The sequence below is a fragment of the Sciurus vulgaris genome (assembly GCF_902686455.1).
Source record: "Sciurus vulgaris genome assembly, chromosome: 7".
NCBI classification, from domain to species: domain Eukaryota; kingdom Metazoa; phylum Chordata; class Mammalia; order Rodentia; family Sciuridae; genus Sciurus; species Sciurus vulgaris.
The window spans coordinates 157,268,809-157,289,460 of record NC_136467.1 but is presented as its reverse complement, the minus strand read 5'-3'; the positions used below and the strand labels follow the sequence as shown (position 1 = coordinate 157,289,460).

General features: G+C 43.6%; 1 protein-coding gene across 1 annotated transcript; it reads right to left on the bottom strand.

Annotated features, from left to right (window-relative positions):
- Window positions 1-203: 203 nt before the first annotated feature.
- Window positions 204-18,974, bottom strand: LOC306665818 (putative olfactory receptor 2W6; the record flags this gene model as incomplete). The annotated part of the gene is made up of 3 exons (XM_079147417.1): window positions 204-1,171; window positions 18,564-18,703; window positions 18,793-18,974. 3 exons carry the CDS (start codon window positions 18,972-18,974, stop codon window positions 204-206), a joined length of 1,290 nt encoding a protein of 429 aa, XP_079003543.1.
- Between the last annotated feature and the right edge of the window lie 1,678 nt (window positions 18,975-20,652).

Here is a 20,652-nt window from a genome sequence, read left to right as displayed (position 1 = left end):
AAAAAAGTTTTAAGCTGGACTCAGTGGCACACGCCTGTAATTTCAGAGAATCAGGAGGTCTGAGACAGGAGGATGGCAAGTTCAAAGCCAGCCTCAGCAACTTGGTGAGGCCCTGTCTCAAAACAGAAAGGGCGGGTGACGTGGATTGTGGTTAAGCGCCCCGGAGTTCAGTCCCCGGTGCTGTGATGCACTGGCTGGGTTTCCTATGAGCTCAGAGGGAACCTTTTCTGCTGCCGCCCCAAAGCCCTCCGCAGCGCGGCCTTCACCTCCTGGTTCCGCAGCGTGTAGATGAGCGGGTTCAGCACCGGCGCGCCCAGGTTGTAGAAGAGCGTGAGGAACTTGCCCCGGTCCTGCGAGGAGCTGTTCCCGGGCTGCATGTACATGTAGATGATGCTGCCGTAGAACAGGGAGACCACGGCCAGGTGCGAGCTGCAGGTGTTGAGGGCCTTCCACCGCCCCGCGGCGGAGCGCATCCTCAGCACGGCGGCCGCGATGTGGCCGTAGGAGGCCAGGATGAGCGCCAGCGGCAGCAGGACGATCAGCACCGCGAAGGCGAAGGCCAGCAGCTCCACGGCCCGCGCGTCGGCGCAGGCCATCTTGATCAGCGCCGGCATCTCGCAGAGGAAGTGCGGGACCCTGCGGCGGCCGCAGCGCGGGAGCGCCATGGTGAGCGGCGACATGACGCCGGCGTTGAGCAGGCCGCTGCCCCAGGCCACGGCCACCAGCCGGAAGCACAGCGAGGGGCGCAGCAGCACCGCGTAGCGCAGCGGCCTGCAGACCGCGGCGTAGCGGTCGTAGGCCATCACCGCCAGGAGGATGCACTCCACGCCCCCGACGGTCAGGAAGGAGCTCAGCTGCACCGCGCAGCCCGCGAAGCTGATGGTCTTCGCGGGGCCTCGCAGGTGGACCAGCATCTGCGGGATGCAGCTGGTGCTGAAGCAGAGGTCCAGGAAGGAAAGATTGGCCAGGAAGAAGTACATCGGGGTGTGCAGCCCAGGGTCCAGCACGCACACGAGGATTATGGTGGAGTTTCCCAGCACGGCCACCACATACAGGGGCAGATTCACCGCGAAGAGCACGGTCTCCAGCTGGGGCCGGTCAGAGAAGCCCACCAAGAAGAAGCCGTCCTCCGCGCTGCCGTTGGACTCTTCCAGGCTCCCTGTCACCTCGTCTGTGGCGCGGGTGGGAACGAAATGGAGAGCAATGAACCCACACTTCTAGAAGCCATAAATATCAGGTGTGGGGGACACGTGGCGGCGGAGTCTGTCGGTCCTTCCCATAACGTGGTGTTGGCCCTGCGCTCAAACACCGGCAAATTCTTCTGCTGGGGAAATTCTGACATGATCATTTTTATTAAATAGAAATTTTCTCCTTATGATTCAGAAAGCAAAATATTTTAGCTTTAATGTAGGTGCACCTCAAATTTAATCTCTCTTCGGTTGCATATTTACAGGTGGTTATCTCATCTCAACTGGGTTTTTGTTTTGTTTTCCTGGAACTGGGGATTGAACCAAGGGGTGTTCCCCACTGAGTTAAAGCCCCAGTACTTTTTAAATTCTTTTTTGTGAGACAGGATATTGCCAAGTTCCCAGGCCAGCCGGGAATTGTAGGCCTCCTACAGCAGACTCCAGAGTGGCTGGGATCAGTGTGTGCGCCCAGCCCCACTTGGTTTCTTTGAGCATACCTTTGCTCCCTCCCGCTCTTCTTCATGTAACTAGGGCATCAGGTCTATCACCACCCGGGCTCTGAGTGTGCACAGTGGTCTCCTCAGTGTGACAACCAGGCTGTACTCAGGCCTGGCATGCGGAGTACAGGGTGCAGGGAAGCTGCTGCCTCTCCTGAGCTGGGGTGGGGTCTTTCCAGAGCATATGGGCGGATCCTCTGCAGTGTCAGTGCCCCCTTAAGCACCCCAGTTCTCCTTCCCAGGAAACGTGGTCAGTGCAGGTCTTGGCCACTCATTCCTACTTAAGTTACAGAACCCTGTAATCAGATGCCAGGGTTGGGGAGGGTATTCTGCCCAGAAACAAAATAGCAACTTTAGATATGTCTTGTCCTCTCTTAGCCTTTTAGAAACATGAAAACAATGTGATTTGCTTGCATGAGAGAGGTTCATGGCCACAAATGAGTGGATAGAAAGGGAAAGAGAATGTGGTAAATGATGGTAATTTTACAAATAGTAATTTAAAAGACTGAAAAAAAGACCCTAATATATATGGCTAAGAAGAATAAAGAGAGCTAGATTCATAAAACACACACTATGGGGATTAAACTCAGGGTCATCTAACCACTGAGCCATATCCCTGGACTGTTTTTTGTTTTGTTTGTTTGCTTGTTTGTTGTTTTTGAGACAGGGTCTTACTAAGTTGTTGAGGCTGCTTTGAACTTTCCATCCTCCTGCCTCAGCCTCCCAAACCACTGGGATTACAGGCATGCACCTTGGTACCCAGCAGGATTAAATTATTAAGTGGATGTTACAAAACACCTAGACTGCTGTGTGATTAGGGACTTAAAGGCTGCTTCCAAAAATAATACATTCAATTGGTAAACTGGGGAAAGGGGACAGAAGAAAACAACTTTTGTCACAGATCTTTTGATTTTAAAATTAAAAAAAATATTTGGGGAAAACTTCTCAACGTTGAAGTTCTTAGAGTAAATTTATTTTCCACAGTCAAACATAGCATACCAAAATAAAAGAAAAACTTGGCACTCTCTAGTCATTTAGTCTTACTGGTTTCAGCTTTCCTGAGGGTTACAGGAGGAACACTGCTAACGTTTTGCCTGCAGTCTGGTTTGCTACGGAGAATTTTCTGGACACTCGTGCAGTGACATAGGCAGAAATTAAGGTCGGGAGCCGCCAGAAACTGTGTAGAACACGGTGACTGCAGAGACCCCACTTGGCAATACCCAGCCGCCCAGGCCCTGAACTCTCTTCTGTGGGCTCGTTCTGTTTTCTTTCTGAAAAGAGTAAAAGCCACTTGCTTCGTTTTTCTTAGAAGTCGACTTAAGGGGCAAGTGGAATAGCACCACTACAGGGAAAAGGTACAGCGCAGTGAATCCCAGAGGCGGCCCAGCACCCTCAGCCCCTCCTCCGTCTACCTGCCATCTGGGCCAGCTCCCGACCCTCAGCAGGCCTCCAGGAGCTGCCCGCCAAACCCAGATGAGGGCTGCCGCCGACCGAGAAAACCACCAGCACCTGCGGGGGCTCTTATAGCCCGACGGACGAGCGTTGGGCCAGATTCTCGCAGCAGAGGTGACGCCCCTTGGCACCACGGGGACTGGAGGGTAATCAGCTGGAGCTGCAGAGGGAGAGCGCGCTCTTAGGGAATCTGCAGCACATCAGATGGTCGGGTCAAAACCCTGAGGGTCTCTTCTCTTTTCTTTTCTTTTCTTTTTCCCTGGGGTGATAGGTGTTCATCTCCTCAAGGTTTGAACGCTGGTTGCAGCGAACAGGCTGTTTGGCAGCACAGCGCACACATGAAGAGCTTTGAACACTTCTTGAATCGGAATTTTTGAGATTTGTCAGTTTTCTGAAGAATTGTACATTTTAATTTCTTTATAATTTCATATAATTTTCAAAAGGATACTCCAAAAGAGTACGTTTTCTTTGTTGTTGTCACTTGACCTGTAGATTTTATTTTCAGTCTGCGGTAATAAAACCCCTGGAATGTAGTATATACAATATATACATGGAATTTGATTGACCTTAAATAATATTCAAATGGAAAACGGAACTATTCTCAGACCTTCTTGAGAAAGTAAAATTGCCCCCTAGATTCTCTACAATGATAGTGGTGACTCCGCCAGTAAAATTAAGGATGAAAGACATTATTTTATGGGTGTCACATATCTAAGCTTGCCAGTGTGACATTAAAGCTGACATGTTTTCTTCCAGCTGATGTCCCTGAGACTCATGATGGACCCCAACGCTCATTTCAGAAGCAGAATTTGTGTGTATGTGTGTGTGATATATATATATATATATATATATATATATATATATCAGGATTTTAAATTATATCATTCTATAGTTATTATAAAACTAAGAATGAAGTAAAAAAATGAATACGAGAATCATGTATTACAGCCAGTGAACAAATAGCAATGACTCAACAAGTTCCAGATAAATCCTGCTAATAGATTTTAAAAATAATTGAAATTGTGCACCATATATGTGGAACAGACATCAAATATTTTTAATAATCAAAGAGTCTTTCCAACAAATACTTTTAAAATTAATAAAATTAAACTATTATATATTAAATATATAATTATATCAACTATTTTTGAAAAATGTTTTAGAATTTCAGATATGTTGCAACCCTATTACCAAAATGCTATGCTTTATATAAATGCGCAAACATAACTGAGGTTTGAAAGAAATGGACTTTCAATTTCTGCTTCTTATTTTTTCAAGATTTTTTTTAAGAATGTTACCCCATAACCTTATAAACGTGCAATATATAACTATGACAGTATGTTACTGCAATATTTAGAAGTTTGGAAGAAAATTAAAGCAATTTAGCTTGCGTTCAATATTCAGTTTTTCCCCAGAACAACCTCAGCCTCTCAAAGAACATGCGTCTGCATTTGATCCCGAAGCCAAGTGGCCGGTCAGGTTTGCACATGCGTTGTACAGCAGGCGATGTGAGCCTGCTCACGTCGTCTCCTGCAGCCACACAACTTAATTCATCATTTCCTCCTTATTTCCTCAGAACACTGGGAATTTGGTAGGAAATGAATGGTGCTGCTTCTTTCATAGACTGACAGGTGGAGAAAACAAATGTGTTTCAAAGCAGAAAAACTACCTGTAACACTAAGACCTGGTCACGGTTCTATTGATAAAATCAGTGTATCCACGGTGTATTTGCACGTTTCCTCTAAATTAAACTTCACTTTGATCCTGTGGGTTCGGATACCACCTGTAAACACAGCACTCCTCAACGCATGGTTAAACAAACAACCAATTCATTAACAAAATAGTTTATTTTTCTTCTTGCCAGTTTTCAAGATAATGGTTGCACTGTGTTTGGAAGAAGGCCAGGTGTGGCAGCACCTTGCTTCCCCTGTGAGTATTTGCAGGGCTTCACGTGAGCCTGAGCTGGGTGGATCAGTACCTGGGTGGTGGGTGCCTTCCTGAACCTGTCTTCTAGGGGGACAGGAAACACAGGCAGCCTGCTAACTCGCTGAAGGGGGAGTTACTCGCGTGTCCTGACAGTCATCTTCTGAGTGGGTGAGAAGGCAAAGGCAGAATTAGAAACTGGGAACACTGAAGAAGAATGAGAAATGTTTGGATTTATTGATGAAAGCAGTTTGTTTGTTTGTTTGTTTTTTCCCCTTGGGTCATTTTTATTTTCTGACTAAAGTGAAATGTGACTGCACTTGCTCATGTGATTGCCTCTGATCAACTGGGGCATTCCTGTGGGGTACTCTGGATGAGGAGGTCATGGGTGTAATAAGCAGGAGAGCGGTTTTCAACGTCTGCAGTTCCTCGCAGAAGCTGGGACAGCAGGACCCCAGAGAGCTCATTACAGTGATTATCAGGCAGAGCCACTGTGAGCATGATCCTGTTTTCTCACAGAGATTCAGCTCCAGGGAATAGAACTTGCTGACATGCTCTCTCACACTGCATGCAGCTATTAAAAAGTTTCAAATGAGTCATAACCGCATAGTGGAGCGATCTCCAGGGGCACCTGTCTTCGAGGAGAAGCAGCCACCTCAGGACTGATTACCTAAGAGGGCTACAGTGAGCCTGCTGCTGTCACCGGCGGCTTCATCTGCTTCACAGTCACCTCTCAGAGCCCCGTGTCAGCCCTGGGGACTTGCCTGACATTATCATCTACACCATGATTCCTCAAACTTTCCCAACATAACTCAAATAATCATCCCTCACCTTTGTTGAGCGGGGATTTCTATTGAGTACCTAAGAGAGCTGTTCTCCACCAGTGACTTCTTCTGTTCTGTGCTCATGCTTCAGTGATTATTCCCTTAAAAGTTTCTAATGCAGCATTACTCTGAGAATGCAATACTCTGATTTATCAAACAGATTTTCAGGCACTGTGAAAAACATCTGATTTACAAATAGAATCAACAGGGAAGAACAAATATATGCTAAAAGCCAAAAAAAAAAAAAAAAAATGTAGGTCTTGCCTTTAAGTTAGCTCTCCATTTTCTCCAGGCCAATGACCTCCAACCCAAGCACACCAGCAGCTGTCCTACTACAAACCACCCCCATCCCTGTCCTGTTCCTAAGAATCTGTCAAAAGCAGGTGATGGTAGCTGACTCCATTGCCATCACAAGTTCTGAGTAAAGTAGTCCCACCTGTCTTCATTTGGGTGGTGCATCAGTCTGCTTTCTATTGCTATAACAAAATAACTGAGGCTAGATACTTGATAAAGAGGTTTATTTAGATAAGAGTTTTGGAAACTCAAAGTCCATGATCAGCAGCCCCATCTGTTTGGCCTCTAGCCAGGGCTCCCTTGGCTGCCACCAGCGGGGGTGGCATCATGGCAGGAGCACATGCAAGAGATCACATGGTAAGACAGGAGACCAGAGGGATTGCTGCTCAGGCTTGCCATTTTTATAGCAACTCCTTCTTGTGAGAATTGGGGTCCCATGGACACCACATTCATCTCTTCAGAGGGTGGACGCCTTCTTCCTTCCACTCCATCCCACCTCTTAGAGCTTCTGCCACCTCGGCACCACCATACCGGGGCTCAAGCTTCCAGCATGTGGACTTTTAGGGACACGCTCAGGCCAGGTACAGCCGCGGAGCTTCCTGTTTCTAAGGCACATGCTGCACCCTGAAGAAGGAGCCTTCCTAGTGCTGCCTCTGGGCTTGTGTCTCTCAGGCCTTCGGCAGTCCAGCCGCGTACTCCACGGGCCAGCCGCTTCTGGGTGGAGCAGCACCTAAGGTGGCCAGGAGAACCTGAGTCGTGAGCCTGTGCTTTTACCTGCCTTGCTGTGAAGTGAGCAGCTGTCAGAGGCAAAGCTTCATGGGGCTCCACGCGGGCAGATGGGTCCTGCCCAAGACCCTCTGCCAGCTGAGGCTTCTTGGGCAGGAGAGGCGAATCCTCCTCTGAGATGTCTGCCCTTGTGAGGATGCACTGAGGCCCCTTCAGAATGCAAAGGATCCCACAGTTGACTTACTACCAAATGCTGGGGTTGCTGACCTCAAGGAACAGCACTCTAGGGAGAGCTCGGTGCCAGCTGCTGACGGACAGCACTCAGTGGCTGTGGGAGCACTCAGTGTGGCCTCTAAGTCACGGCACTGAGCTCCTTGGGCCAGTCCCAGTGTGGCGGGAATTTGAAACCGGCCACGGCCACCCAGCTGGGCCATTCTATTCCTTTGGCAATCTGGAGTCTGGTCTTGGTGGGTGATTTTGGTGGAAGTTAGCTAACATCATTTGTATGTCACGCTGTGATTCTGAAGACCATGTTTGTGAATGTCCAAGTGAATCATTTTCAGTTCTGAATGATGTTGGTCCAGGGTATTACTGATACGTGTTTCTGTTCTGAAAACAAAAATAATCGTAGATACATGAGAAAAGGCAGATGTATGCAGAGTTCAGCGTGCCTGTCTCCCACAGTTCCACACGCTGACAGTGTCAGACCAGAAACTGGCCCTGGAGCAATCCAGGAGCTTAGCAGACCTGACACCAGCAGGGGCCGTGTGTGTCCCCAGATGTCCTCACAGTGTGACTTCCACTTCAGGCACCCCTGGCTGTGCAGGTTCCACAAGTTTCCCACACTGCCCCTGTGGCCGCTTCCTGGAATCCTCCCCTGCCCTCCCTCTCTGTTAGCTCATCACTGTCTCATTGTGACTGAACATGCAAGGTGGTTTGCATTGTGACGTTTCCATGTCCCTGGGTGTGTCCAGGGCACTGTGTGCCGTCTCCACCAGCTCACTCCAGAACTGCAGCCCACTACAGTGTGCGTTCCTGGTGCTGCTCCCTTGCTTTAATTTGCATTTTCCTGACCAAAAAAATGATATGGAGCACCTTTTTTACATGCTCATTTGTTATCTGGTGAGATATTTTAAAATATCTAAATAGTCTTTCTTTAAATTGTTTTATTTATTTTCTTACTCTAGAGTCTTAAGGTTTCTTTGCATCTTTTCGCTAGAGGGCCTTTATGAGATATATTTTGCAAATATTTTTACCAGTCTCTAACTTGTCTTTGTGCAAAGCCTAAGTTCTTGATTTTCGTCAATTCCAACTTAATCTTGGTTTTTTTATGCATTTACGATTTTGATGATGTGTTTAAGAACTCATCATCAAAGCTCTTTAGATAGTTTTTTTGTTTTATGTTTTCTTCTAGAAATTTTACAGTTTTGCATTTCACATTTAGGTTAATGGTCTATGTTGAGCTAATTTTTGTGAAAATATATAGCCTGTATTTTATCACTTTGCCAATACCAGCCTGTCTTTGTTTCTGTAACTTGATAGTAAGTCTTGAAATTGGGTAGTATGAGTTCTTCAACTTTCTTCTCCTTCAGTATTGTGCTTGATATTCAAGATCATTCATCTTTCTATTTAATCCTTAAAATCATACAGTTGATATCTGTGAAATATCTTACTGGGATTTGATTAGAATTGCAGTGAATCTATAGGTGAAATTAAGAAGACTTGTTATCTTATTAATACTGAATCTTCCAAACCATGAGCATGGGACATCCCAACACTACAACCAACCAGCAGAGACAACTGATATTCATGGAAGTCTCCACCAGCAACACAAATCCACACACCCTTTTCAAGTACCCAAAGAACATTACCAAGTGTCTTATTCAGACCAGGCTGCTATAACAAAATGCCATAAACCAAGTGGTTTATGTACAACAGAAACTTGTTTCTCACACATCTGGGTGTTTGGAAGTCCAAGATTAAGTTGCTGGCAGACTTAGTGTCCAGTGAGAGCCTATTTCCTGATTCACAGTTGATACCTTTTTTAGTAAGTTGCCGGGAGCTTGGGTTGGGAATCAGGAGGTACCATAGAAAATGACTTACAATTCATGTGTACACACTTTCTCTGGGATGATGAAGTATTCTAAAATTAGATTGCTGTGCTTACTCAATTCCTTGAATATACTAAAAACCACTGGAAGTTACAATTTTAAAACATGCATTTTATTGTGTGTGAATTATATTTCAGTAAAAGCATTGCAAAGGAAAATGAAACAAAATGTCATATATTAGGAGAAAGTAGTCACTAAACAGGTATCTGGTAAAGGACTAGTATCTATGAAATATAAGAAACTCTTTTAACTAGGTAATAAGACAAGCAAGCCAATTGAAGAATGGGCAAAATATCTAATACATGTTTTACCACAAGAGATTTATTAATAGCTAATAATTGCAAAAAATGAACTCAATACCATTGATCATTTGAAAAATTAAAATTAAAGTCACAAAGAACTATTACCACACATATTCTAGAATGCCTTCAATGGAAAAGACTGAAAATTTTATTTGTCATTGAGGATGTGGAGAAATTAGACCCGCATATATTGCTGAAGGAAATGTAAAGTGGTACATCCACTCTGGAAGACAGGTAGCTTGTTAAAAATCCCAGCACACACACTGGCTCACGGTGTGGAAGGACTGTACTTGGTTGGTGTGGAACAGCAATGAAATGGTTTGCTCCAAAATCTCCCCTTATAAAATTACTCATCTATGTTCACCTGTTTACTTGCCATAAAGTTAGCATTTTTTGTTCCTGGGCATTTGCTTATGAAAAATGAAAATATAAAACTACACAAAAACTTGTACATGATTTTTCTGATGACCGTTAGTAAGAATAACCAAAACTGGGAAAAAAAAAAAAAAAACATATGGTATACCAACTGGCAAACAGTCGTAAAAGTGTACTTAAAATAATTAAGCACTGAAAACAAACTAATGCTATGCACCTTGATCAGAGGATGACAGTTACATTGCCTTAAATGTCAATAGATGGCTGGTTCGCTCCAACATTAAGTTAGAAATCCCAATACATCAGAATTTTGATTTCAAGTAATTATTTTTGTTCCTGATTATAGAATATTTCATCCATCAGTGAGTGAATACAGTTTCTTCTCAGCAGCTCATGGATCCTTCTCCAAAATAGACCATATGCTATGCCACAAAGCAGCCATTAGTAAATACAAAAAAATAGAGATACTACCTTGTATTCTGTCAGACCATAATGGAATGCAATTAAAAATCAATGATAAAATAAAAAAACAAAAACTACTCCAGCACCTGGAGACTAAATAATATGCTATTGAATGATGCGATGATAACAGAAGACATTAGGGAGCAAAGAAGAAATTTTAGAGGTAAATGAGAACAATGATACAATATATCAAAATCCTTGGGACACTCTGAAAGCAGTGTTATGAGGAAAGTTCATTTCATTGAGCTCATTCATTAAAAGAATAAAAAGTCAACAACTAAATGACCTAACATTATATCTAAAAGTCCTAGAGAAAGAAGACAGATCAACCTCAAAAGTAGTAGAAGACAGGAAATAATTAAAATCAGAGCTGAAATCAATGAAATTGAAACAAGAGAAACAATTCAAAAAATTGACAAAACAAAAAGTTTGTTCTTTGAAAAAGTAAACAAAATTGATAAACCCTGAGCCACACTAATAAAGAGAAGGAGAGAGAAAATTCAAATTACTAGCATTCATGATGAAAAAGGAAAGATCACAGCAGACACCACTGACATACATAATTGGAAGCTACATTGAAAATCTATACTCCAACAAAATAGGAAATATCAAAGACATTGACAAATTTTTAGAGACATATGCTCCAACCACACTGAATCAAGGGGACATACACAATTTAAACAGATCAATTTCAAGCACCAAAATAGAAGAAGCCATCAAAAGTCTACCAACCAAGAAAAGCCCAGGACCAGACAGATTCTCACTTGAGTTCTAGAAGACCTTTAAAGAACTAATACCAATACTCCTCAAAGTATTCCAGGAAATAGAAAAGGAGGGACCCCTTCCAAACTCATTCTATGAAGCCACTATCACTCTGATACCAAAACCAGACAAACACACATCAAGGAAAGAAAACTTTAGACCAATATTCCTGATGAGCATAGATGCAAAAATCCTTAGCAAAATTCTGGCAAATCGCATACAAAAGCATATTAAAAAGATAGTGCACCATGGTCAAGTGGGGTTCATCCCAGGGATGCAAGGTTGGTTCAATATACAGAAGTCAATAAACGCGATTCATCACATCAATAGACTTAAAGTTAAGAACCATATGATTATTTCCATAGGTGCTGAGAAAGTGTTTGATAAAATACAGCACCTCTTCATGCTCAAATCACTAGAAAAGATAGGGTTAGTAGGAACATACCTCAGTGTTGTAAAGGCTGTCTATGCTAAGCCCATGGCCAACATAATTCTTTTTTTTTTTTATTGTAAACAAATGGGATACATGTTGTTTCTCTGCTTGTGCATGGCGTAAAGACATACCATTTGTGTAATCATAAATTTACATACAGTAATGTTGCTTGATTCATTCTGTTATTTTTTCCCTTCCCCCCACCCCTCCCACCCCTCTTTACCCTCTATACAGTACTTTCTTCCTCCATACTTGCCCCCCTCCCTAACCCTAACTCTAACCCTAACATTAACCCTTCCCTCCCCCCCATTATGTGTCATCCTCCACTTATTAGCGATATCATTCGTCCTTTGGCTTTTTGAGATTGGCTTATCTCACTTAGCATGATATTCTCCAATTTCATCCATTTGCCTGCAAATGCCATAATTTTGTCATTCTTTATGGCTGAGTAATATTCCATTGTATATATATACCACAGTTTCTTTATCCACTCATGAATTGAAGGGCATCTAGGTTGGTTCCATAGTCTGGCTATTGTGAATTGAGCAGCTATGAACATTGATGTGGCTGTATCTCTGTAGTATGCTGATTTTAAGTCCTTTGGGTATAGGCCAAGGAGTGGGATAGCTGGGTCAAATGGAGGGTCCATTCCAAGTTTTCTAAGGAATCTCCACACTGCTTTCCAGAGTGGCTGCACTAATTTGCAGCCCCACCAGCAGTGTATGAGTGTACCTTTCTCCCCACATCCTCGCCAACACCTGTTGTTGCTCGTATTCTTGATAATCGCCATTCTAATTGGGGTGAGATGGAATCTTAGGGTGGTTTTGATTTGCATTATTCTTATTACTAGAGATGTTGAACATTTTTTCATATGTTTATTGATTGCTTGTACATCTTCTTCTGTGAAGTGTCTATTCATTTCCTTAGCCCATTTGTCGATTGGATTATTTGTATTGTTGGTGTAGAGTTTTTTGAGTTCTTTATAGATTCTGGAGATTAGTGCTCTATCTGAAGTATGATTGGCAAAGATATTCTCCCACTCTGTAGGCTCTTTCTTCACATTACTGATAGTTTCCTTTGCTGAGAGAAAGCTTTTTAGTTTGAATCTATCCCAGTTATTGATTCTTGCTTTTATTTCTTGTGCTATGGGAGTCCTGTTGAGGAAGTCTGGTCCTAGGCTGACATGTTGAAGATCAGGACCTACTTTTTCTTCTATAATCTGCAGAGTCTCTGGTCTGATTCCAAGGTCCTTAATCCATTTTGAGTTGAGTTTCGTGCATGGTGAGAGATATGGGTTTAGTTTCATTCTGTTGCATATGGATTTCCAATTCTCCCAGCACCATTTGTTGAAGAGGCTATCTTTTCTCCATTGCATATTTTTGGCGCCTTTGTCTAGTATTAGAAAGTTGTATTTATTTGGGTTTGTGTCTGTGTCCTCTATTCTGTACCATTGATCTACCTGTCTATTTTGGTACCAGTACCATGCGGTCTTTGTTACTATTGCTTTGTAATAAAGTTGAAGTTCGGGTATTGCGATACCCCCTGCTTCGCTCTTCCTGCGAAGGATTGCTTTAGCTATTCTGGGTTTCTTATTCTTCCAGATGAATTTCATGATTGCTTGCTCTATTTCTGTAAGGTACATCATTGGAATTTTAATTGGGATTGCATTGAATCTGTATAGCACTTTAGGTAGTATGGCCATTTTGACAATATTAATTCGGCCTATCCAAGAACATGGGAGATCTTTCCATCTTCTAAGGTTTTCTTTAATATCTTTCTTTAGTGTTCTGTAGTTCTCATTGTAGAGGTCTTTCACCTCTTTTGTGAGATTGATTCCCAAGTATTTTATTTTTTTCCATGCTATCGTGAATGGGGTAGTTTTCATAATTTCTCTTTCTGAGGATTCATCACTTATGTATAAAAATGCATTGGATTTATGAGCATTGATCTTGTAACTTGCCACTTTACTGAATTCACTTATGAGTTCTAACAGTTTTCTGGTGGAATTTCCTGGTTCCTCTAAGTATATAATCATATCATCCGCAAATAGGGATAGTTTGAGTTCTTCTTTTCCTATTCATATTCCTTTAATTTCCTTGGTCTGTCTAATTGCTCTGGCTAGAGTCTCAAGAACGATATTGAATAGGAGTGGTGAAAGAGGGCATCCCTGCCTTGTTCCAGTTTTTAGGGGGAGCCAACATCATTCTTAATGGAGAAAAACCAAAACCTTTCCCTCTAAAAACTGGAACAAGGCAGGGATGCCCTCTTTCATTTAACCACTTCTATTCAACATTGTCTTTGAAACACTAGCCAGAGTATTTAAAGGGATATGAATAGGAAAAGAAGAACTCAAGCTATCACTATTTGCAGATGACATGGTTCTAGATGATAGGATGATACAAAAAACTCCACTAGAAAACTTTTAGAACTAATAAATGAATTCAGCAAAGTAGGAGGATATGAACTCAATACACATAAATCTAATGCATTTCTATTCATAAGTGATGAATCCTCTGAAAGAGAAATTAGGAAAACAACTCCATTCACAATAACCTCAAAAAAAAATAAAATACTTGAAAATCAATCTAACAAAAGGGGTGAAAGACCTCTACAATGAAAACTACAGAACACTAAAGAAAGAAATGATAACCTTAGAAGATGGAAAGATCTCCCATGTTCTTGGATAGGCAGAATTAATATTGTCAAAATGGTCATACTACTAAAAGTGCTATACAGATTCAATGCAATTCCAATTAAAATCCCAATGATGTTCCTCATAGAAATAGAGCAAGCAATCATGAAATTCATCTGGAAGAATAAGAAACCAAGAATAGCTAAAGCAATCCTTAGCAGGAAGAGCAGAGCAAGTGGTATCACAATACCAGACCTTCAACTATACTACAGAGCAATAGTAAAAAAATGGCATGGTATTGGCACCAAAATAGACAGGCAGACCAATTGTACGGAATAGAAGACACAGAGACAAACCCACATAAATACAGTTACCTCATACTAGACGAAGGTGCCAAAACCACAATGGAGAAAAGATAGCCTGTTCAACAAATGGTGCTTGGAAAACTGGAAATCCATATGCAGCAAAATGAAATTAAACCCCTATCACTCACTCTGCACAAAACTCAACTCAAAATGAATCAAGAACCAGAGACCCTGCACCAAATAGAAGAAAAAGTAGGCCCGAATCTTCACCATGTTGACTTAGGACTTGACTTCTTTAACAAGACCCACATAGAACAAAAAATAAAAGCAAGAATCAATAAATGGAATGGATTCAAACTAAAAAGCTTTTTCTCAGCAAAGAATACAATTAATAATGTGAAAAGAGAGCCTACTGAGTGGGAGAAAATCTTTTCCACATGGACTTCATATAGAACACTAATCTCCAAAATTTATAAAGAACTTACAAAACTTTACACCAAAAAGAATAATATTATGGCATTTGCAGATAAATAGATGGAATTGGAGAATGCCATGCTACATGAAATAAGTCAATCCCAAAAAACTAAATGTTTTCCCTGATAAGTGGATGATGATACATAATGGGGGTGGGGGGTGGGGTTAAGAGAAGAATGGAGGAACTTTAGATTACTTAGAAGGAAATGAGAGAGGGGAGGGGCAAGGGGCATGAAGGATGGTGGAATGAGACAGACATCATTACCCTATGAACATGTGTGGTTACACAAATGGTGTGAATCTACATCATGTAGAATGATAGAAATGAAAAGTTTGTGTACAATGAATCAAAATGCAGTCTAAAATAAAATAAAATAAAATAATTCCTCTACATTTGTGCTACTAAACCACAGAATCTCTTGTAAGGAATGATCCTGCAAGTCATGCAATTCCACCACTCTTCAAATCTATCATTGGGGTGCAATTCTTCCACTAAGTGATCACATGCAAGTAATTTTATGAGGAATTTTTGGAGTGACACCATTGCTGTCCTGCACTGACTACTCAGTCCTTCCATGCTGAGAGCCAGTGTGATCTCCGCAGCTTCACTACTACTCCTCTTCTTCTTCTCCTTCTTCTTCTTCCTCCTCCTCCTCCTCTTCTCTCTCTCCTCTCTCTCTCTCTCTCTCTCTCTCTCTATATATATATATAGTTTCTATATACATATATAGAGTTTCATCACCAAACTCTCTGGACAGAAGTGTCAGGATATAGGTGCACTCACAGAGCTGCTAATGAGGATGAGTTGAATGCAATCATCCGTATGTGGTGCAATGAACATGTGTCCCCAGCTCTGAGAACCGCTGCTGGTCCTGTGACTTGCCTGACCTCTGGGATATACCGTGCAGTAAAGTCTTTGTACTGATGCTGAATTTCATCCTATAGTTTTAATCCAGTGTTCTGATTGCTCTTAGGTTTGAACCGTTTCCATTTCCTCCAGTATTAGCAATTCCTCTATGACTTTCTGTGAGTCTAAATCTGCCTTCTTTAACTTAATCTCAGCTATTGATTATTGGGTGTTAAGGGGGATAAATGCTTATGCTGTAGTGCAGTAAGCTTTTATTAATTATGTTCTATTAATCAACTTTGGAGTGAAGATATCCAACTACTAGGACAAACAGAACTACTATTTTCTGGTTGCTATTTCTGTATCATAAAAATACATCATGAAAAGCCTCCTTAAATTTCAGACTGAAAATAATATATATTTATAATATGGCTCTACTGTATCTAATGCCTTGATAAAAATGAGATTTGTGGAGAAATTACAATTTTGTGAGCCACTGATGAAAATAGAAAATGGTGATACCACCATGGAAAGTAGTGTGGCAGTTCTAAGGAAATTAAAAATCCAGCAATTTCATTTCTGGAAACATATCAAAAACCCAAGGAAGGAATTTGCCCAGATATTTGCATAACATGTTCATAACAGTTTTACAAAATAGCCAAAAGGGGTAAGGGACTCAAGTGTCCAGCAGTGGCCCAGGGAAATCCCAACACCCACTGTGGTGTGGGTGGATCTCAAGACCCAGTTATGGAGCAAATGCTGCATGACTGGACTTAGGCAGGTTGACCAGAGTACAGAGTGGTCAGAGTGGGGGGCTGGTGGGGAGGGCAGAAGGTGTGCTGTGGAGGGGAGGGAGGAGGGAGGAATGAGCGGTTGCAGGTAAGACACCTGGAGAGGGAGCCACGATTGTTCACAACTAAGGGTGCACTTGTCAACCCTGAAACTGTGGTTAAAGCTGCTTAAACTGGTTAATTCCATGCTGCATATACTGTGCCATGATTTAAAAAGTAAAATAAAATACATTCTTCTTAAATGACTGGGATTAGAAAGATAAATTTTGCAGAATTTCAAAAAATGACACAAAAGAATCCTTTAATATATTTTTGAAAATCTCTTCCCAATACACAATTATGTGCCAGCGCAAATATCAACATAAAGCTGAATCTATCACATTAACATTAAAATCAATTGAATCAATTGATCCCTCATTTAAAAACTATTTCTATTCTGGAAGTTTCCTCTTCAGCGTCCTCAGCACCCTGAGAACTGCGTGGACACTGGCTTTGCCATGTGTCTTCAGTGATCCGAGTGGTCTTTTACTTGGACCATAGGTGGCAAGCTGATTTTCAGTGAGGAGGGTATCTTAACTGTGGAGGACTCTATCAACGTTGTGCGTCTGTTCACAGCCTGGACAACTACTCCCACCGGGAAGAGAAGCAAAGTCGGACGTGGCCAATTGATGTCTCTCTCTCTGTTGGTATCGCGGCAGTTCGTGGCCTGACCCTATGTTTCAAGGGAAACAAGACAACGTGTTTCGGCCGCTGGACAACCTTTCCGTAGAAGCAGACAATGAGGAGGATGACCGCACAGCTGTGTCATCACAGCAGAACTGACCCGCTCACCACCAAGGTCAGCTAAGGATGGCAAGCCGCGGCTCCTCAGAACACCATGACTTCTCCAGGTGGCGGGCAAGTGCAGGCACGGTTCACTGCTCACGAGAGACTAGGTGGTCAGGGAGCTTGCGGGAGAGGCAGGCACCCAGCAAATCAGTGGAAATCATTACATGGCGTGCTATTTCAAAACCGAGGCTCTGAGAGCTTCAGGGTTTAAGAAAATAGGGACAATATTGATTGTTGGGAGAATGATGAAAAAATTTCAAGCAATTGAAAATTTTCTAGGCCTTGTAAATACCTAGGGTTTGATCTATAAAATAAAAAGGAAAGCTTCCACTTAGGAAGAAAATGAGTGTAAAAATATTTCAAGAGAATAGAAAATCTGTTTAACTCTAGAATAAAAATTACTGTGAATTTATTATGCTGATGTGGGAGTAGAAAATTTAACACTGATATTGTCAACCTCAGATCCAAACTTATAGTGCTTGGTTTCCAAAGTTTCAGCAAACTTCCATGTGGGAAAAAAGTGTATATACGTGTGTGTCTCTGTGTGTGCAATGTGTGTGGTGTGTGGAGGTGTTTGGTATGGATATGGTATGTGTGGGGCGCTTGATGTGTATGGTGTGTAATTATGTGCAGTATGTGGTGTGTGGAGGTGTATGTAGTGTGTATGTCCATTGTGTGTGGTGTGTGTCTGTGTATGTGTGAGATTCTGGGGAAAGAGTTTCTGCCTGGTCTCAGGCAGCTGTAAGTCACTGAATTGCACAAACATTCCTGTAAAGTTTGATGGATCTGGAAGATTCTGTGATTGCAGCTTCTGGTGAACTGGAAACCCATTTCTGAGCACTTGCTCAAGGAATATGTTCAGGCATCAGAAAAAAAAAAAAAAAAAATGCAGCCCTTTGTCCACAAAGTTCATGGAGGGAAGTGGGAGCGACTCTGAGTGAAAACGTACAGCTGTGAGCTGAGTAGACGTCACACTCCAGCGAAGCCGGTTCCTTGCTGCCCCACCCGCAGCTGGAGTTGGGCCGGGTCCTTTCTGTTTTGAGCAACAACCTGCACGCCTTTGCCAGTGCTGGGAAGTCCACAGCCTGGTTTGAGCTGAGCCTGCAGGGAAGGCCGTGCCACTGACAGGTCACAGACGTCAGGACAAGAGGAAGAGCTGGTGGGACGCTCGAGCTCATGGTCGCCCACTCCTTCGTGATGGGCAGACTCTTGCCGTCCGTCTCCTGAAGGCGTCCTTCACCGCTCGGTTCCTGAGCGTGTAGAAGAGGGGGTTCAGCATGGGAGCGAAGGCTCCATCTTCCCCCAGTCCCGGGAGCTGGGCAAGGGGGCTGCAGGTACCTGGAAGTAGCCGGGCCATAAGAGCGTCACCACTAGAGATGGGCGCCTCCCGTCCCAGTGCTTTCCGCCGACCTTTGCAGACGGCTTCTGAGGACGGCGGGGCGATGCAGGCGTAGGACCGGAGGACGAGCGTCGGGGGACTGGGGGGACACCACGCTCGCAAAGAACAGCCATGCCTCGCTCGCCGTGGGGTCCACAGAGGACGGCCTGAGAAGTGCGGGGACCTCACAGAGACAGCGGTGGGTCACACGGGGCCGCAGAGCGGCAGCGGAGGGTGAGTGTGGACAGCCACACCGAGTGCCCAAAGCCCACCGCCCCGGAGGCGGCTGCCAGCCGCAGGCAGAGCCCAGCGCGCAGGACAGCGGGGTAACGGAGCGGGTGGCAGATGGCCACGAACCTGTCCAAGGACATGACGGCCAGCAGGACGCACTCCGTTGCCCCCAAGGCCAGAAACGTGAAAAGCGGGCCACACGGCCAGGCCAGGGAAGCTGATCACCTTCCTGCCTCCTCTGAGGTTCACCAGCATCTGCGGCACCGCGCAGGTGGTGTGGCAAATTCCGGGAGGGACAGGTGCCCAGTAAGAAATACATGGGCGTGCGGCATCTGGCGCCCAGGCGCGGCACCAGAATAACCGCAGGCTGCGGAGGACCACAGGCCGTCAGGACGTGAAATGGAGAAGAGAACCAGCAGAGGGAGCTCCAGTCTCGGCCGGTCCCGAAGCCGCGCAGAGGGAAGCCCTCCGCCGCGCTGGCCTCCGCCCAGGCCACCGCCAGGCTGCAGCCTCCGGTCTCCGGGAACGCACATGTGGGGACTGTTCCAGTCACTTAGGGCGCGTTGACTGTGTGAAGATCTACAGAACTGGTAGTGCTCATAACGTGGAAAACAAGTTGAAAAGTTCATGATTACCTAAATGTTTCTAAAATGTACTCTTTCATCAACAGTGAGAGCCAAAATTAAAAAGTAAAATCCCAGATTCGAGCCATTTTGTGTGATCTGCTCTTTGATCCTCACAAGGAAACACCTTTGACACACAATCAGAATAAAAGTAACATGGGATTTGGAGCCAGGGCGGGCTCAACTACGGAAGTCACCGATTTTATCCAGGACTGCCTTCTACTCTGCATCAGCCACCGCTCCTCCTCTGTAAAACAAGGGCAGCAACGATCCCTTAGCCTGTGGGGCGGACTGCCATGCACGACCTCCAGTGCTCCAGAGGAACGTTTGCGGTTCTCAGAACACACGGTGTGCTGGGCTGCCAGTGCACATTAGTCTCCCAGGATCACCTCCTCCAACATCAGAGATGCAGAGTACCAGTGCGAGTCTTTGCCAGAGTAGGAGGTAGCACGCCCCAGCAGCATGAACTCCGGCATCAGGGACGCAGCACTCTTTGACCTTCGACCTTCGAGGCAGACATGGCTTGGGTCCCTAAATTGGCTGGAGATGCTAAGCACAGAGCCACCAGGTGAAAACCTACCCCTTCCGAAGTCGTCTGCCGCACTCTTTGCCTCTATCATCATTCTGTTGGTGTGAACGTGGGAATTGAATGATAGAAATGTACTTTCTGAAGCATGCAACAAGTGTTTAAGGCTGTTTCACTAGGGAGTGGAAACTGAAGGCATGAGAAAATAAATCCTGGCCTAATGTTGTTGCTTTACCCCTGTTCTTTCCAATTTTTAATAAACACATATTATAGCACTTTCTATTACAAAAAATATTACACATTATATAAAAGCTTTAGGTGTCCACTCACTCTTAGATTGCATTTTACTACAAAAGATCAGCATTTCTTTGCATTTAATGCTATACAAACTTTATTGACACTAGCCTTTTATCTCTTAATGGATTCTTAAGATCAAATTGAATTAATCTATAGGAACATTTTTAAAGGTTGGAGTATGAGAACATCAAGCAAATTCTAATAAAGGAAATAAAGAGAGAAAGCAATTTTCAGGAAAATGGATGGAACTGGAGATGTGTAATGTCACATGAATAAGCCAAACCAGAAGGTCAAGAGTCATATGTTTTCTCTCATATGAGAAGTCAAAGGGGAAAAGGAAAAGAAAGGTGTGTTTTCATATTTCGTGAAAAT